Source organism: Solenopsis invicta, chromosome 16, assembly GCF_016802725.1.
Source record: "Solenopsis invicta isolate M01_SB chromosome 16, UNIL_Sinv_3.0, whole genome shotgun sequence".
Taxonomy (NCBI): domain Eukaryota; kingdom Metazoa; phylum Arthropoda; class Insecta; order Hymenoptera; family Formicidae; genus Solenopsis; species Solenopsis invicta.
In genome coordinates this window covers 14,248,447-14,263,497 of record NC_052679.1, presented here as the reverse complement: position 1 = coordinate 14,263,497, position 15,051 = coordinate 14,248,447, and the positions used below count along the sequence as shown (strand labels likewise).

At 37.5% G+C, this 15,051-nt stretch overlaps 1 protein-coding gene across 1 annotated transcript in view; it reads right to left on the bottom strand.

Moving 5' to 3' along the window:
* The window catches only part of LOC105204975 (suppressor of lurcher protein 1), a 486,519-nt gene that overhangs the window by 18,353 nt on the left and 453,115 nt on the right, over nucleotides 1–15,051 (bottom strand). The window contains exon 10 of the mRNA XM_026137763.2: nucleotides 14,622–14,812. Within this exon, the coding sequence (XP_025993548.2) occupies nucleotides 14,622–14,812 (191 nt within the window). The remainder of the gene's footprint in view (nucleotides 1–14,621; nucleotides 14,813–15,051) is intronic.

The following is a 15,051-nucleotide window of genomic DNA, read 5'->3' as shown; positions in this document are numbered from 1 at the left end:
TAATCTATAGCCTTTTCATATCGCGTTTCTCCACGCCTGCAATCGGAGCAAACGTTTCATGTTTCGAACATTTGATGTATATAAAAAAAAATAAAATCCTGTAAATCCTTTTTATTTACGGGACATAAAATGGTTATAAAATTTCGTATTGTAAAAAATCTCATATGGAAAAGGGACTTTTTCTTTTTACTATTTTTTATTTACAATGACCATATCAATTCACGAAAACGTTAAACTTGTATTTACGCGTACGTCGAGTGCAGGAGTGAGTAAAACTCATTGATAGACCAAACATGTTGTCAATGTTATCCTAAAACTATTGTATAGTTTTGCAATTTACACAGATGCTAGAATTGATACTCTATAAAAATCGAATATACAGGTATAGGAAAGTTAATACTGGAATAATTCTTTTAAAACAGCACCTCCTTATTTCACGGAAGCTAAACATTGTACAATATTAATAAAAATATGATCGAATTGAATACTTAATTAAGAAAATAAAATTTCATAATTTATACATTTATAGTTTTTTTTATATAAAATCTAAATATATATAAGAGTAGAAAAGTCAATATTGGAATAATGTTTTTAAAGCAACACCCCCCCCCCCTTATTTCTCGGAAGCTAAATATTGTACAATATTAATAAAAATATGATCTAATTAAATACTTAATTAAGAAAATAAAATTTTATAATTTATACATTTATTTATACAGTTTTTTTTTGTATATAAAATCTAAAAATGAATTCTTGAAAAGCAAGAGTAAAATTTGAACGATTTTCTCTTGCAAATTACATAGTTTAAACAATATATTATTGATAATATTATATTATTTCACATGTTTATAGCTCTCTAAAACTATTTTGCTAATATTTTTTCCTTTCATATTTTCCTTGTAGGGCGTATTGGAACATAAAATCACTGTGTAGTGTAAACTGGTACACTTCTCCATGAGAATAGACAATAACTATCAAATCTTCAACTACAAATGTTCATAAATGTTTCATGAATTTTTTCATATTTTTTTTAAACCTTAAAAAATGGGAAAAATAATTGGACAGAATACATTAATTAGATAATAGAAAACGTATAAAATGGGAGGTTTTAGTTCTAGCCTTTTAATTTTGCAATCTTTGTTGTTTAATATATAAAAGTATATTTTATTTAGTTTATTCATTTATTTTATAGTTATTTTGTTATCTTTCGAGTTATGTCTGAATTCTGTTATTATTGCATTTTTTTGTAACAATTAAAAACATTAATTAGATTACAAATTACGAAACAATATTATAAAAATTGCAATACTAATCTAAGAAAACTATACTAATTTAATAGAAGATATACTAATCTAATAGAAGATACTTTCTAGTTTGTCTTCATGTTTATAAAGTTCTATTTTTAATTTAAGAGATATTGAAGTTAAGAGATATAAAATGGAATGCTAAAATTGGCGACTTTCCTCTATATCAAGGATTTTATTCCCATACATAAATGTCAAGCACAAATTCTCACCAACCGCGTTCGGTAATCCATGCGCATCGTTTATCGCAACGTTAAACGTATATACAGTTCGTTATATTTTTGCGGAAGGAATTGCTCGACTGCAATTAATGTTGTAGCGCGCTGTGAGATTTTTTATTGTTACGAGGTCGTAAAGACACATTCCCTGACGGTGGCGCGCCATCCGCGCGCATCATCGAAATATCGCGAGCGTTTAGCATCCGTTACATAATGCTACTGTACGAGCTAAACTCAGAAGCGCTCTGGATATGTATGCTAGCGTACATTGTCCCGAATACTTCCGGTTTCTCGGTGGTGCGCTAACATATCTCGGAAAACAACGGTTGGTTGCTCTTTCTCTTTTCCGCCCGCCATTCGCCGTGTAACGTTAGCGCGATTCTCTCCCTTTCTACTCTTCTCGTCTTCCGCGTTTCCCACGTTTTCGTATCCCTCGTAACTAAGTAATACCTCGATTTACGTAACGCGATACAATGGCGACGGTGCTCGCGACGCGGCATTCGCGAAGATTTTAATCAGGCGAGCGTGATACGAGTGTATGATGCCAGCGTAGACCGAATGCTTGCCTGGCGAATTAAGCATGGAATTCAGTGTCGCATCGTTGAATCTGCAGTACGGCAAGTCGCGACGGCGCGCGATCTAGGGCGATTAGAGTGGTTTTCCGTAACGCAGGACGAAAATTAATTAATTTCGCTTTTGTCTGACGAGAGAGGGAAATAGAAAAATGAAAATTGCATAGCAACCGCGCGGTGGAAAGTGCAGATATCTGGTCTCTCAAATTATGAAGAGCTTCTTGAAAGACGAATTGTAGAGGAATATTCGTAGCGAAAAATATTCATGCGAAAATATTCCCGCTGGAATTGGAAGAGGCATCGGAAAATGCATGGTGTGCGGCCAGCAACTTCGTGCATTAGCCAGTCTCGATTAAGGGAGCTTAATAGAATTTTTCACTGAAATTATGATGGACGCGTTTATTAAAATTCGATAAAACGACATTAAACGCCTTTCAACAATCGCGACAAGTAAAGCAAATGTCCCTTTTATAAACATCTTGCACAATCGCGTATTAATGATTTATCCATTCACGTGCAAACGTATTGACACATTCCACATATTGATACGTATCAATGCGAGTACATTCCACACTTTCAATCCCAATCTAATTGACAACATACGCGCGGGTAAAAAATGACGAGATTAGCAAGAGAGAGAAAGAAAGAGAGAGAGAGAGAGAGAGCTTCGGCCGCGAGACAATTTCGCTGATTCATTGAGAATGAAATGCTCTGCGCATGTAATTAGCAATTTCTGGGACAAACAGATCGCAACATATCCGTGCGCTATGCTACCTGCTTTTAATAGAATTTACCGTCTCCGATGATTGGGTATAGTGCAAATATTTGTGAATTATATGTTCCACACTAACGCGATGCGGAATAATCGAGAGTATTGCTAAATCAGTTGCTTATTACCGATGTGGCTACTGATTACGGTTGAAATTATCATTCACTATTACCATACGATGCGGTATTGTGTCAGATATTCGCGCAGATATTCGTCGAATACATTCGTCGCACATTTTGCTTGGAAATGCGAAAATTAGTATTCTAATAGACGTTACCGACGCGAAAATTGAAATGGCGAGTTAATTAATTATGTGTGCACTTTCGGGACGCGTAATGTGCGAAATATTACCAAAGTGACAAAGTCCATTAAGTATCACGCTATTCGCCGTTCTTACGCGACTTTCGCTGCGTGTACATTCTATCGGCGCGGGACGCAATCAATGGAAGTGACTGATACGTGCGCCCCTGCGCATGTAATTCCTTAATGCGGCGGATCGCGTTTCTGGTTGTTGCACAATTTGTCTCCCGTAGGGGTCGTCCGTTGAATTTCGACGTCAGAATCGGATATTTATGACACGGTCACGCTTCGCTTTATGACATTTCCCGATAGCTCGCGACGGGTAACGCGCGGTTAAGGGCATCGCCGGATAACGCGTGTTACGTTCGATCGGACACGGCCGCGATCCGATATTCATTTGCGGCGTCTGGAACAGCACGTCGCGTCGCGCAGAGCGGATATCGAACGTAGAAATATGTGACGTATAGGTATCTCTAAATTCAAAAATGATCATCACTGAATTATTGCACCACGTCCCGGGCATGTTCCGCTTTGGCTTTTCCGAAAGAAAATTAAATTTCATTTATATCTTCTTCTTATTCCTTTTTTTTCCGCGAGTCGTCAAATAGATTAAATTTGCATCTGAATGTTCATAATTTCCATTCCGACCGCTATTGGGAAGGGAGCGTAGCTGTTTTGTACATTGACTTTATTATACGGATAGCGTGTACTCGAGCTAAGAAAGGACCCAAAGAAAGTTGCGCAACAATTACTCACTTGTTAAGCGTACCTCTAATAAGCAAGAAGCTTGATTTACTGGATGCCCCGAGCATCGTGGATTTTTTCCCGACGGTGGGATTCCTTGGGAAATTCAAAGTTTATTTCTCACTGTCTGCCTTTGCAACTTTTTTCGAGAATTTTTAATATTAGATGTCTCGGTAAATAAATTCTAACGTTAAACTAAATTCTACATTGAGATTTTAACAGAGATATAGATTGTCTGAGCAAATGGTGAAAGAAAACACTTTATTGAAGAGACATTTTGTATATCAAAGGTATATAATCAAAGTGAGAAAAACGGCAAGAGGAAAGTAGCTAGATACGATGGTAAAACGTTATTTAATCAATTATGTACTAAGAAAGAGAATATATTAGAGTTTCTTCTATAAAACTAATAATACATTCCTTTCGTTGAAATGTTGTTTTCTGCTAAATATTTGCGAACGTACCTGAATTTGTTTTCAATCGGGCAAGAGAAGCGTTCAACGAGGACATTTTAATATATTATAATTTAATCGATCAGTTATTCATCCGCGATGGGAACTCTGTCAGATATGCAAGTTGTATAACTGCAATGCGCCGTTCAAATTATGAATTGGCTGATTTTATTTCGATGATTACCGGCAACGTGCTAGAAAATATAAACTGCCTCGTTGGATTGAGTGCATTACGATATGGAGTAAATAAATCAATATTACTAAGTTTCCAAATGGCATCATATCAGCATAGAGGGCATAAATAAATGTGTTTTCCGAAATGTGTTCTTGCGAATTACCGAGATCGATGCGATAGTGGATTGCCGATATGTTGATATGACCAACGAATCATCGAATTAATGCCCGCGGGCAAATAGTTACGCGATGGTTCTTTAATGTTCATTGAATATTTAAACGAATGTTATTTACGATAAATTATCCGCACAATTTCAACATTCAAATTTAATGGTTGCAGTCATTATCTCTTCATCAGTCTCGAGAGGAATATTACCAATGATGTTTTCGTTGCGCGCGATCTTATGCCTTTACCGATGATGCGAACGCGAATCAAAGTCTCATATTGTTCGGCTGGCAATAGAGCGATGACAAAAGTTTTTTTTTTTTCTACTTGTATCGCCGTATCGTGTCTCGCGTTTCAGCGTAGAGGGCTTTTATTTTAAAATGACCTCACTCTATACTCGACCCGCTCTTTTTTCCAGTCCCGTCGTTTGTTTCACGCTTACAACTAGCAATGTCCACCGATTACGTGAGGTGTGGGGGTTAAAGTAACGAGAACGTCGCGTTTGTCCACGCTTTGTATATTTCTGCGGAAATTACTGGATGTTATTTGAACGGGGTGACGTACGTTTCACGCTGCAGTTTGACGGGACACGCCAACGGCAAATCATACGATGTTAAATTGTGCGAGTTAATTGTTATAAACTACCAATTTTATAGCTCGTTGTCAGACGTATTCATTCCGCGATAAAAAATCCGTCCGTTCAACCTTTCCAACTGATTTACAAGTCTGATTACTAATTGCAAACGTTTAATGCCTTGCACTTGTAACTCGTGCAACGAAACGTCCACGAGCAAACTTCTGTCCAAGTACTGTTTTGTATTCGCGCAAAAAGAAGTTCCGAATTTCGTGGCGACATTAGACCAGGTACTCCGCGCAACTATGCGCCGGATGCTGCAGATATTATAACTACGCATGATGCTACACGTTGAGGGAGCAAATACGGATCAACAATCCCGCCATGTTTGTTGTTAAACAACGCTGTACTTCCAACTTTTGGTATCACGGGATTGTGTGTCGGTCGAGCGAATCTCCGTGAACCGACGAGTTACATGGCAGACGGGAAACGTATTTTGTTTCACCATGGCGGTTCCGTGATTGAGATTCACGCACGGCTACTAAGAGCGCCTCGACCCCGCTCGGTATTCGCATCGTACCGAAGCGTAGGATCCAATAAAGTGGTACGTTTAGTTGCCCGTTACTCCGATAAAGCCTACTCGAGACGGCCCACGGTATCAATTTTTCAAGGGTGCCGGGAGAATTTCTCCACCCTGCCACGGTAGCTTCTGCCTTCCGACGAAAGCTAATACGCGTAACTCGTGTGGAGAACATCGAAAGCTGCCATTGTTTTGCAGATTTCTGTAACGTTTAAAATGTGTGCGTGTCCAACGTATGCATTACACGTGACTTTTTCATCACTTTCCGATTTTTTGTGACATCATTTTATGATTAAAAATTTATTGGCAGTTTTAAAAATCGTTATTACACCCGATAATATCTTGTCTGTATAAACGAGATGAATTCGATAAATGCATTCATATGCAATTATAATAAAGATGCGGAATGTACGTACATGTGTGTGTTCACGTATATATGTAGAGTGGTCAAAGCAAACGGACGACGGAGAGAAACAGAGAAAGAGAGGGGTGGGAGGGGAAAGAGAGAGGGACGCTAAACGAGCTCTCATTTCTTTTTTTCCTAGTACACGTGGCGTATCCGTAAAATTGATAAAGTTTCGCGAGAACTTTTATAATACCAGGCCATGGAAGAATGTTCAAGTATATACGAGCTGGCAATTTATGTTGCGCCAGGTCGCGACGCTCTGTTCCGAAGTCGGCCATGGGCGGGCACGGGGCATCGAGCCGTTGTATGCACCTACGTGGGTGCATGCAGACTGTTTATCACACTTTCGAGGGGTATAACCGTCGTTAAAATCGTCCTGCGATCTACATTACAAAAGATTCGCCGGCGTTTCGCAGTTCGGCACCGTGCACGTATCCGAGAGCGTTCGGCCGGCGAGCTCCCTTCGTCGTTTCCTTCCTTCCTTCCTGGCCCTGTCTCGACCGGACTCCTCCCAACTTTGCAATTGTAATCAACGATAACGATTCCGGCACCTCGTTCCACTATTCGCGCGGAATAACCCTCGAAATGCAAAACGGTCCTGTTCCAAGGTGGTATTTAAAGCGTCGTCCGTGGACTTTTTTTTTAGAGGCCTTTCCTGCACGTTCGTGCACGCGTTACGTCGGAGCTTTATGGTTCAAACGTTACTGAGACTCCGTAAACCATGTGTATTTCAAGTATCTTAAAGGGATGCTAAAATTGTTCGTTTTTGATTAAACGCGACTTATACAGATACGATTTATAATACACACGTACGATTTACGATGCATCATTGTATACTACGTCGATGTCGCACGCACACATATGCACAAATCTTATGTAACGCTAATCTTTTATATTAGGTGTTTACGCTTAATTCTATGTTGTTTCTTTATGGAGTCCGCAGACCACATTTTAGGGAAAGTGGGACAAGACAGAGTGGCAGGGTAAGACGGGGTATCTCCTGTATCACACGTGATTCGCATACAAAAACCACAATCGAGCATACATGCTAGATGCGGCCTCTCATTTAAAGTTACCCACGAGCCAGCGAAGTAGGCAGTTGCGTTATTGAGTTAAACCATAATTAATATTTCTTTTGCAATTTTCTTATAATTTTATCTCATTTTTTCATTTGTGACATTAGTGTTAAATTATAGTATATAATTATAGTTTTAAAGTACGTCCCATTTTGCCGACGGGAATATTCCGTCTTATTTCATCAGTGGGACAAGATGGAAAAAAATGCCTCTTTCATCCTTTTTTTATTTTTTTAAAATAAAGTTTATAATTTTTTGAGGATTTTATTTAATGATAGTTATAGAGAAAAATTGATATCTAAAGAATATTTAAAAAGATGATTCGTTGATTATGAAAACCTAGCTTTTATTCATCCTCAAACCTTAACTATCTTATCTTATTCTATTTTTATATAACGTAATTTGGGATATTATTGCCATACTGAAAAGATGGCCATAGTCAGTAATTTCTCCAATAATTACTAAATAGTGCATTTTTACAGCCATTTTGAAAGATAATTAATATTTACAGTAATTTATATGCGTATGCTATTCGAAATAATCTTATTCTAAATATTATATAATACTTTTACTTTTAACTAATACCTGAAAAGTGTTGCATGTGTCCTCTAAAAGCTGCTATAACGTCGAATAAATTACAGCTAAGCTACCATAATCAGCGTTACGTATATAATAAAAGAACGTAAATGGTAACGTGACTTATAATTTCTACTTTTATTTTCATCATTTATTTCAATATACTATAATCACCTTTTCTTTATAATTTGTGCAGGTTGACCAACTTTATTTTTTCATGCATTATTTTTCTTTAAATTATAGAAATCTGTTTCATTTCCTTGCTTTTAAAGTTTTCAAGAATTATAATTGTTACCACTTTAGAAAATGTTACATTCATTTTTAACATAAAACATATTTTATGTTACCGTCCCATAATACGATGACCATCTTTTCCTTAAAAGTTTGATAAGATGACCAATGCATATGTTATAACATTTTGATAATATTAGATTTCTAATAAATGTTTTCTCTTTAAATTCAATAGTATTATTAACTTTAACTTTCAATGATATATCAAACATTATTAAAAAATAACAAAAATAAAAACGTGTTTCTTGCATTTAAAAAGAAACTATGGCCACCTTACTCGAGTTTACCTTAAAGCACACCTTATTTTCTGGACGTCTTTAGGATATTCTAGAGATCTGTGCTGTATAGACAAACTTTGTTACGAGTTGATAGGTCCAGATTAAAGAGATTAAAACATCCTTCCACTGTTACCCATAATACAATACGACTCTCTCATAGGAATCTACATTGATTTACAATACATTATAGGTAATAATAGAGAGAGATTTAATTGCGCATGCATAATCAGGCTTGGGTAGTAACTAGTTAAAAAGTTAAAAAGTTAATAATAATTTTTAACTCAATTTAGTTAATTTTAAATGCGTTAACTTTTAACTTTATCTAGTTATTTTTAAACATTAACTTATTAACTTTTTTCTACGTTAATTTTTTTGTGCATAAATGACAGTATAATACATCAATACCATCCTCAGCACATGTAAAACGAATGTTTAATACAGGTGGTTTGCTGTTTGCTGATTTACGAGGAAAATTAACCGATCGTCATTTTGAAATAACGCTCTTATTAAAATTTAATAATTACTTTAATAATGATACATTTTAATAGGATTATATTTTATCGATGTATCATATATGAGGTTATATTTTACATTATATACGTAAAATCCTATTTTTAATAATTTAATCATAAAATGTAAAAATTGTAAAAGAATACATGACTATATAAAAAAAACAATATTTCTCTTTTATTTCATATAAACTTAAATTATAAATAAAACAAAAAATTTATTTGATATTTTATACTGTAATTGTTTTATTTTAATTGAGTTAATTTAATCTTAACAAAATTTTGACTGAGTTAATTTTTTATTCATATAACTTTCAACGTAACTAAATTAATTTTATGTGCCATCAATTTTAATTTAATTTAGTTAAAAAAATTTATTAACTTACCCAACTTTGTGCATAATACAGCTTAAACTAGGACAAAGGTATCATTTAGAACGCTCTCTTTTTCTGCTCTCTCAGATCACTTTCTAACAAAGAATTGTACAGCTGTGCGCGTTTCAATTGTTACATATGTATTTTGGTGATTGACACTCTGTCAGCCATATTGAATTTCTGCTAAATAAGCTTTAAACTTGATTGGTTGACAGGTGTCAATATGTGCATCGGTTCGTGTTTAAATAAGCTTAATTTCTGATTGAAATTACGGAGATTTTCACCATTACTTGTAAACGCTTGTAACCTTTTACATTATAATCTTAAATTATTTATACGAAATTTCAAGATTGGGAATGTTAATGAAAGTAACGCGTTACTGTTATCGTTACGTAGAAAAAGTAACAATCTGTTACATTTTTCGTTATTTTGTTCACAAAATTTTGATGACATTTTTTTAGCATCCAATTGTCGCTATTTGATCAATTAAAACAAAATCTATAGTGGATTTGATTTGAAGAGTAACAATAAAATTTATTATCAACACTGTAAAAAATGTAACAACGTTACTGTTATTCTTTTAGACAAATAAAAACAATTTTAGATAACCATGTATAACTAGTCTTGGTACCAAAATTTAGATACGGTCTAGACGTCTAAGACTATGAACTGATAAAAAAAGATCTGAATTCTTAAACTTTTTTCATTTTCAAAATAAAGTGGACCAGTCTACTTTACAGTAGCACGTACATTTTAATTACGGAAAAGAATATGTTAATTTGCAAATCCAATAAAATAAGTTGCATGTAAAAAAAGATTGCATTTTACACTAACACAGAGCTTAGCATCTTCTTAATGGAGATGCCCGGACGTAATAAACGGAACAGGGAACAAGTTCAATATGCGGAACATTGAAAAACATGTGTTCTTTATTCAACATTAATTTTAACCTATTTTTTTATTTTATTCCTCGTGTTTAAGTTTTAATAGTCGGTAACTACGTGTATCATCGAGATGTAGGTTTACCTTCGCTTAAAAAGTTAAGCGGTTAATAGATGACCAAAGTTGGAGAGTCGAACGAGCCCGGCGCGGCGCGGCGCAACGTTACGCGCCTCCCCACTGTGTGACTTGACGCAACAATACGACGTACGACGCGCCCGTATCAACTTTGCCGAGTTCGTCGGAAATATTGCGTTGAAACTCCGGCGAAGTTTGAAAGCGGAATACGCCAGGTTACATTAAAGCGTTGCTGCTAATACGGCCGTAAGTTTCATACGTTTGATACCGGCGCGGCGCGGCGCGGCGCGTCGCGTCGCGTGCGCGTATAGATACATATGTACAAAGCAGTCAGACAAACACGAGACGCGTACATATATGTCTCGGATGTCGAAACGCGACGCCGACGACGACGACGACGACGACGACGTTGTTTTCCAAAAGCTCTGTCCTACTTCTTCGTCGCGCTTCGCGTCGACGATGGATTCGTAAATCCGTCACCGTCTCTCGCCCGACGAGTCGAATTCTCTCAGCAGCCACGTCGCGAGGAATATGTCGCTCGCTAACTGCCAACGCTGCCGTCGCTGCTGTTGACGATATTTGGACCGCTCGACCGAATTCCGAAACTTCCGGTCGATGTCCTTTGGCGCGCGCGCGCGCGTGTGCGGGGGCGGGCAACGCGTCGCGTCGCGTCGTCTCGTGACTAAACGACTGCGAATCGACGTGGCGATAAGTTTCCTCGAGAAACGTCGATGGTTTGACGCGATGTCGTTCAAACGATAACGGTGCGTCTCGTCTACGAGGAAATGCGTCGCGCCGCCGCGCCGGTACGATCGACGATCGAAAACGGCGATGAGGAAAAATACATTTTCGCGTTATCGCGCCGAGCGACGGGCTCGCTTTTTAGACCGTGAGGAAGTCTAATTTAGCAACGCGGCGGAAGACGGGACTAATTGCAAGAAGGGCGGGTTACACCGAGTAGACGTCATAAATCTCTCGTCCTTCGCGCTTGCAATGGCGTGTTTGTCGTTACGGCATAATTCGCGATTATCCGCCTGCCATTGTTGTCGTGACGTCGATTATAACGACGAAGAGCGAGAAATTTGTCTGCTAGATGCAACTTCCCTCTCACTTTCTCTCTCTCCCTCTCGCTCTCTCATACTGTAACAATGTCATAATTACTAGTTTCAAGCGTGAGTAAAGATATATATGTATATATATACATATATATACATATACACAGATGCCGCACAGGGAAAATGTATCGCGCGACTCGGCTGACACGCACATATCAGTCTGAGATGACATCAGCCTTCCCCCGAAGGAAATGTCCTAGTCAGCGCGTAGAATGTTATTCCTGTAGGACCGGCGGCGGGTCCTTTCTAAGACGCGTCATATCGATTCGTCGTCGAGAACATCGTTGTGCTTGTGACAGTTCGGGAGTGAGAACCCGCGTCTGGTTTCCCGTGAGAAGGGAGGGAGGGAGCGAGTACGCGACTGCGAATCTCTTCTTCTTGGTGTCCGCTCCAGTTCGATTGCCGAACGCCTACTCCGATTTGCGAGAGCGAGCCAGTCTTTTTCGAGGATCCTCCGAAGTCTATTTATGTGGGCCCCGAAGAACGTACCCGCATCCCTTAGCGCGATAATTCAGCCGCGAAGTTTCAAAGACGCCAGCGAGAGGCGGGCGGAGGTGCCGGGAGATGGGGTGGGTACGTCCCGCTCGTAAAAATTAAACTCAAACTTGCCGTTAACATTCATAATACGGAGCCGCGGAGCGACTTTGTCGGAACTTCGCCGCCGTATCTCTTTCCACCGTTGCAAAATAGGTCAGGATCCATTTTGCCGCGTTTCAATTATGCGATAGCGCGCGAACTTTCGACTCTGCTCGATGGTAGTCGGAGGACGATAAAATACTCAGCATAATCGAGCGATATTCATCCCTTAACTGACGGCGCGGCAAAGTTGTTTCCCTCCCCCATCCCCACCACCCGCTTGATATTTGAGACAGATTGTCTGCCTCCGTTTCTCCCTGCCCGTGCGCCTGCGAACTTTCGCCGAATGCAGCTTCGCGACGCACTCCCTGACCTTCTTGCGTTAGTACGGCGTTACTGGGTATCCCCCGTACGATTTTCGGCAAGATGAACACACTTCGCGATCCATTTGTTTCGCTACCGGGATGCCCGCCCAACGCATGTGCGCTACAATCTAAGCTCACCTGCGGGTGATAAACGGCGAAACGTGGCGAGACGCATTGCTATCCCGATAGAATGCTCGGCGGAAATTGAAATTTTGACGGGACATAGGTGCCCGTAGGAGAAAAGCCCGGAATACGGGGCTTCGTGCCCCATCCGCGAATATATAAGATCGTACGTCACGGTCTGATCTTGCGCCGCGAACACGTTCCACGTCGATAAGTTATTCTCGATGATGCCCGTCGTCCATCTGGACCGGAACATTTCCGATCGATTTACGGGAAGACAATATACGTGTAAATCAAAGCGCGCGTCTCGCACAAACGGGAGATTTCTACTTAGAAGATTTACTTTGAATTGTCGGGCGAAGAAATATCACAGCCTTTCTCACTCGATCATTACACTTATATAAATGATTTTTGTATTCCATTAATTTTCCATGTATCATACAATAAGATTGATCTAATGACTTCCCAATAATTATTATTGGGGAGAGAATGTTTTAATCTTAAATGAAAAAGTTCTTAAATGTATATAGGAGAAGAGGATAATATGGTACCCATTTTCATTTCATTAAACAACTTTGTTTGTAATCAGTATTTTATATTGAAACTGGAACGATTATATTTATCAGAATGTTTAACAAATTCTAGACTCAAAGTAATGAAATATTTATTACTTAGAACGCAATTTATAAAAAATGTGACGCATTGCATAATCGGTGGAAAAAAATAGTGATAATATGGGTAGCCCAAAAATAATTTTCTTAAAATCAGATTAGTTTAAAAAAAAAACACAATATTTTGTTACAAAATTATATATTTTTCATTTTCCATCGTTTAAAATTTTCCGGTTTTAAAATTTCCCTGTATTTAATAACTCTAGAGATATTATGAAAAATGTTATTTTATCACTGTTTTATTTTAAACAACAAATATAAAATGATATTTCGAATGTTTTTGAACATTGAAGAGAATAATAATCAATTTTAGAATAATAATCAATTTAATGAAGAAGTATTTCGATATGAAAATTTCGTTTAAAAAACTATATCCTATAACAAAATCCTATGTTATTGTTTAATTCTGTATAACTCGAAATGTGTACAGCCGAGCAAAACGTTAAATGAGAAAAAAAAACACTCGAGTGTACATACATTCGTGTGATAACGCTCAAGTTTAAAAACAACGAGGAAGTAAATGAAATTAAGTGTTAAAATATATCTTGAAAACGTTTAGAAGTGCTCAAAAGTAAAAATGCCTTATAACAATTGTTAGCTATTGTGTATTGGCACAGCGTCATTGAAAAAAATGGCGGACTACTAATTGTATAATTCCATAAACAATTATTTGAATTTGTCACCTAATAACGGAAATAATGGGGGTAGCCATTATGGCCATAGTGGTCATAATATCCTCTTTCTCTCTAATAAAATGATCTTGCTGTTCTCTCATTTAATTTTCTGAGACAGATTTAGATTGGACAATGCAAATTTGTGGCAAATCTCATAGGATTCTTGAATTAACAGTAGGTTAATCTGAAGAAAATATAAACAATTAATTTTTTTCTAATAAAATATCACAAAAGCTCACATGAAAGCTCGCTTCGTGAATCGCAAAAATTCCTCATTCCAAGGCTCATTAGAACTCGCTTTTCAAATGTGTTAATTATAATGTATTATATTACACGCGAATCTTATCAGAAAGCTCTTATTCGTACGGTTTTCTATCGATAATGTTTCAAGCTGCGTTATAGCGATTAATCATAGTGCATTATAACATCAAGCAAATCTTTTATTTTAAACCTCAGAATATTAAGGTGAAATTTATATGCGTCACTCTTGCCTCAGAACAATAAATCAATTTTATTTAATTCGACGTAGGAAAATAGGAATTATAGACCTCATTTTATATTGTTTTATTTTTATACTGCGTAAGGTTGCAGTAAGATTGAGTAGGATAAGAATACTTTTAGTCCCTATTAGAAATCCTGTCTGATTGTGAAGGGGTATTTTATTGCAGGCACGCGAGAATCGAACTTATTGTTGAAATCGATACGTTGCGCACTTACTTTCCATAAAGGTGTATGTCGCTTTAAAGCCTCTCGAATGACGAGATGACGTTACTCCCTGAAACTCCAAGGAAAGCCGCGGACCGTTGCTCATAATAGGCCGCGGTGGTGTATCTCCGCAGAACGCATCTATTTTGTCCTTTTTCCCGTCAATATGCACGAATGCCACCAGTGAATCGACTCCTTCGCAGCTGCAAGAAAAAATAACGTATTTATGAGATTTTTTTTAGGGTCACATTTTACATCATGTGTATATGTTTCATAATTTAAAAATTATTTATTTATTTATTTTATTTATTTCGAGAGCACATATCTGTGACTGCAGTACTGGAATTTGATACTTTCGAGAATAATTATCGCAGGAAACCGATAATTTCCATATAATTTCAATAATTACAGTAAATGCAGATAAAGTATCTCTCGCTTCTTG